The 4,901-nt window shown below is 43.4% G+C and overlaps 1 protein-coding gene across 1 annotated transcript; it reads right to left on the reverse strand.

The window, feature by feature from the left end:
• Positions 1-1,984: 1,984 nt before the first annotated feature.
• Positions 1,985-4,353, reverse strand: FOXL3 (forkhead box L3). The gene is made up of 3 exons (XM_005438220.3): positions 4,202-4,353; positions 3,257-3,425; positions 1,985-2,904 (listed from the first exon to the last, which is right to left on the reverse strand). The coding sequence occupies exons 1-3, from the start codon at positions 4,306-4,308 to the stop codon at positions 2,425-2,427; spliced, it is 756 nt and encodes a 251-aa protein (XP_005438277.1). The 5' UTR covers positions 4,309-4,353; the 3' UTR covers positions 1,985-2,424.
• Between the last annotated feature and the right edge of the window lie 548 nt (positions 4,354-4,901).

Below are 4,901 nucleotides of genomic sequence, written 5' to 3' on the forward strand. Positions count from 1 at the left end.
AGTAGCCACAACTGTATCTCCAGTGGTCTCAGCAGCCCACTGTGTTCACCTGGGTGAGGTGTTGCTTAGTAGGAACTTTGGCTGTCACTGAGTTACCGTTTGCTAACACCATTAACAAAGAACACATAGTAATAATGATGTTCATGCATTTCACAGCAAAAAATATATATTTCAAATATACTGCAGATGTGTACTATAACTATCGGGCTAACAGCAGCATTGCCATGTTTAAAACAATCAAGAAAAAAATCTGCATATAAGGCATGAATATATAAATGCAGGTAGGATCCTAGAGGTGCACACATACCAACCCACACGTGAGTGCATGCATACATTGAAGCACTAAATGAGGACATGCTCTTCCCATACCTATTTACTACCGAGCATAAATACTAAAGGAGCAAATTCTCGTCTCTCTTCAAATGAGAATCCATCTGTCCAGTGACCCCAGAGCTTTTCTTCTTTTTCTAACGTCAATGTAAACAGCAGATCGATCAGGTTTAATAAGTCAAATTTTGCTTTCAGATAATCACCGAGAATAACCATCGATTCACAGAGAATTGAACGCTCCCATTTGAAGGCAGAATTTGGTCACAAGAAATCATCTCTTCAAAGTCTGGAAGACATGCGGTGATATAACTGACATAATTTTCCATTTTGTCTCTTCTGAAGAAGAAGCAAAGACTTTTGCATGCTGTGGAAATGCCTGAAGATAGAAAGTTTTATAGTTTTCCAAAAAATGGGCATTTATTACCAATCAGCGTGAAATACCACTGATGGTAAATTTTAAGTATATGGCAGGAGTTTCAGCATCATGACAACATACATCACGCATTTTTACAACATATAAGTGCAGTGATATTGCTCCCTTTCTCAATAACAATATATAAGAATATATAGTATAAATGTACAGTATATATTAGACACAATGTAAAATAACTTAGTGAAATGTCAAAGCTTCTGCATAAAAATTCAAGTCATGCCTGAGCATACCTCTAGCACAATTTTGCTTAATCTTATCTCATATACCTTCATTTACCTTTAGTTCATGTTGCAAAGATAATTTTATCTCTCTGTACATAATTGCTTAAAACCACCAGAATCCCTGTCTTTTTTATCTGCAGTAGGTGAAGACTGTAGTAGCCAAGCCAAAACCAAGATTTTGTGGAGTCTTTACTAATGCTGCCGTTAGGTACTGGGAAGCAATTCATTGGGAACAGGCTGCATAAAAGCAAGTTCTTAAATGCTCGTTACAGTTCATCATTGTCCATCAGGTTTTGTTCTGAAATATCCCACCGCATGTAAATGGTAGTGAAATGGCTTGCTTTAGAAATGGAGCTGATGTTCTAACATTGCTATCTGGAAATTATAAATCTCACCAGCTTTGCTGAAATTGTATCAAGTACCACTTTGGTAATTGCTTGCAAGAGGGATCAATAAAAATCTATTTAATTGGATTATGCAACTTGTCTCAAAGCAGGTAGGTGGAATTCCAGCTTTGGTCAACACTGGATACAGCTTCTTGCAAAGCTGGGTCTCCCTCCATGCTTGTTAAATGAAATATGTTCAAGGACTTTCCTGCAGCATCTCAGGAAGCTTTCTGATAGTACAAGGGGAGAAGTTGTTAATTTTTTAAAAAAAACCAAGGCATTAAGTGGCCCTGTGCCTCTGTCACACTACCCGTCAAAGTCTACCAGACTTTAACAGCCCTGCAATTAGCTTGCTTAAAATTATTCTGGACACAACTTTACTTCAACAGTTTAAACAACTCTGCCCTGAATATCAATAAAAAATATACTTTTAACACTTACTGATAACTGCATTTTCTAATTAATGATGAATTAAAGCTGCAAAACAGTTTGAAACATGATGTTAAAAAAAAAAAAGGGAAGACAGAGTGATTTTCTTTGATTACTTTTAAGCAAACAAAGCCCACCCCCCCCACCCCACCCCCCTGCCCCTTACATTCTCAGCCAGTGTAAATTGACAGAATTACACTGTTTTAGATCAGCTTAACTCCTGACCTATATACTTCAGTGGAATTAATCCCAATTTCCACCAATGAAAGTGGAATCAAATTCACTTTGTCTTTAATAAAGCCAAGGGTGATAAGCAAGTCTCTTCTGTCGGATTCTGCTTGAGAAAGGAAATTCTTTGTGATGTTCAATGATGTCCACGACAGTTTAGAAAACAAAGCTAGAATTTCATGAATTTCAGCACAGTGAAAACTGGTATTGGTAACCGTCATTCGTGCTTTAACCTCAGCAAAGTTCTTTGGGCACAGAGAGCGTATCAGCTGTTGAACCGGTAACCCTTTCTGAGTGCTGCTCGGGAAGAAAACGAGGAGGCAGGTGGCTGATTTTCAGTGACACAAGGCTACTGGATATGCTGCAACTCAGACTTTGTCACCACGAATAAGTAACATCACATTGTCCAGAACTGTAGATTAATTTGCTGGGCCTCCAGTAGATGATACTTGTTTTCATGCATGTTATACTGAGATCTCAGGACAGGCAAAGGGTCGGGGGCTGAAAGGATGTAATCAATGCTGAACTTAATTTCAGAATCCGATTTTGCTAAGGTGGAATTGCTTAGGCTCTGCCTGTTGGTCACGCTGTTTGGAGCAAACCCACGAGGCTCCAGTAGCCTTGGGCCCGATTCAATTCTTTCGTGTTTACTTTCAGAAGAGGAAATGTTTAAAGCAGAGTCCGTAGAAGGCATATTGGGGGATGAAGGACTTTTCCCTCTGCTTGACCTCTGCTCCTTATGTTCCCTCTTCACGTTCCTCCTCCTTCGCCTTCGCCTGTAATTCCCATTTTCAAAGAGATCCAGCATGGATTCGCATCCCGTTGCAAAGCTCCAATAGTTTCCTTTCCCCTTCTCATTCCCTTCTGTTCTGGGAACCTGTATTTATTTAAAGGCAGTTCAGTATTTGTATGTGTTACAGATGCTGCTGCTTAACATCTGCATTCGTTTACATTCAAGATGGTGTAAACACATATGACAAGACTTTTAAGCCTATTCTTTTTCATTACATGAATTGGATGTAAACTCCATCCTCTTCAATTTGTTATCTATTAGCATGCATCAGACACAGATATACTCTTCATCTCTATAATTGACAACTCAGAGAGATTTTAAGTGATTCGCAGCTCAGCTGTTTGTTTCTCTTCTTTTCTAGTGATGAGATTATTTCTGCACATATTTTTTTTAGCCATGCACAGTGCGTATGTAAATACACAGTAACTGATCTTACCTTTACAAAACAACTGTTAAGTGATAAGTTATGTCGGATGGAGTTCTGCCAGGCTCTTTGATTTGATCTGTAGTAAGGAAATTTCTTCATTATAAAGTCATAAATGCCAGAGAGGGTGACTTTATTTGAAGGACTTTGCTGGATGGCCATTGCAATTAAGGCAATGTAGCTGAAAAAAGGAAAATTTGCTGTTACACCGTCGCCTTACATACTCAGTTTTTAGGATCACATGGATACATGTGTGCTTATATCTTACTTCCATAAGTTCTCCCAGTGGATCTGCACCCTGGCCAGAGATGTCCCAGAGATAAGCCCTGTGTGGGGCCACTGCCCCAACGCCCCCAGCCCCCGGGACAAATGCAGGCGTTACTTCCAGGCAATTGAGTCCCGACGGGGATGTCTGCCCTGGCACTCCGTGCAAAGTGCTTGGATACAGGAGGGTTACAGCAAGATTACCCACCTCTCCAATCCCATCAGAAAAGTTTCCCTGAGCTGGCAGGCTGCAGTGAGACAGCCCAGGCTCAGCGCCAGTGCCAGTGGAGACCTTGCCTGCTTGTGGGAAGGAGCTCAAGTGCCCTGTGAGCACCTACACTGCGCGTCCTCCCACCGCACCGGGGACCATCTGCACCCCATTCGCCCATGGGCACACCGCACATCTAATTCCCCTTCTCCCAGAGCTCCTGGGGGTCAGAGGAGACCACCTGAGGTCTGGTGGCTCAACGGCATGCCAGAGTTGCTGTGACCCCGCATGGGAAGAAATAAATCATGAGCACCTCAAACACGGAGAGGGGGGAAAATCTGCAGGCTGGGGTGCCTGCACCAGGGCCAGACCCACCGTGTACACCTGGGGAGAGGTCCCAGGCTCTCCCAGGAGCTGTGATCCCACTGTCCCAGAGCTCAGAAACCTCCCCAGAGACGGGGGGACTTGGAAAAACTTCATCTTACCTGTATGCTGGTCTGGTGAATTTTTTCTCTTCGTCAGAACTACAGGTAGGATAATCATCCCCGTCATAATTAAAGCAGTTATAGGGGTACTGCGTGTTGTCAAACATCGTCCTGCTCCTTGCTCAGCTCCTGTGTAGTGAGAGAGATGGAGTGATGTTTCTCAGAGCTTGGACTCCCTCCTCCCTTCTTCCCTCCCCTCTGTCTGTCTCGTTCCCTCTCTCCCCCCTCCTCACGCTCCCTCTCCTCTGTGCTCACATACTCTCCGTGATGGGGTGGGGATTGTTTTTGCAATTCTTGCATCCCAGACAGCCCGTCCGTTAGGATTTTTTTTTTTTTTGGAGGGGGGGGGGTGTTATTGTTGTTATTGCTGTTGCCTCCAATGGGGTGGTGGAGCCAGGCGGCTGGTGACTGATGGAGCTGGTGAATTGGGGGTGAACCTTTGAACCGGGGTGTGCAGTGCCGGTAGCTGCGCTCAACTCACTGGGTGGTCCAGGCTGGAGAGGGGCCAGCGCTCCCCCCACCGCATCCACAACGTGACAAAAGCAAACAGCATGATGTTAATAAATCATGCTTCAAGGTCTCTACTTGGAAATTAAACTTTGAGAATGGAGTGTAGTTCCCCCCAGCCCCCGAGTCCTCCCCCTTCGTATTTTTCTCTCCCCATCGAAGCAGGGTGGCTTTCTTATTTATTTATTTTTAG

The sequence above is a fragment of the Falco cherrug genome, chromosome 4 (assembly GCF_023634085.1).
Source record: "Falco cherrug isolate bFalChe1 chromosome 4, bFalChe1.pri, whole genome shotgun sequence".
Taxonomy (NCBI): Eukaryota; Metazoa; Chordata; class Aves; order Falconiformes; family Falconidae; genus Falco; species Falco cherrug.

Bases quoted from the DNA above. Each gene is read 5' to 3' on its own strand.
- FOXL3 (XM_005438220.3), bottom strand. From the start codon at position 4,308: ATGTTTGACAACACGCAGTACCCCTATAACTGCTTTAATTATGACGGG. The intron at 3,426-4,201 runs GTAAGATGAAGT...TCCTTTTTTCAG, and splicing joins TTCACCAGACCAGCATACAG to CTACATTGCCTTAATTGCAA. The intron at 2,905-3,256 runs GTAAGATCAGTT...AAATAAATACAG, and splicing joins TTAACAGTTGTTTTGTAAAG to GTTCCCAGAACAGAAGGGAA.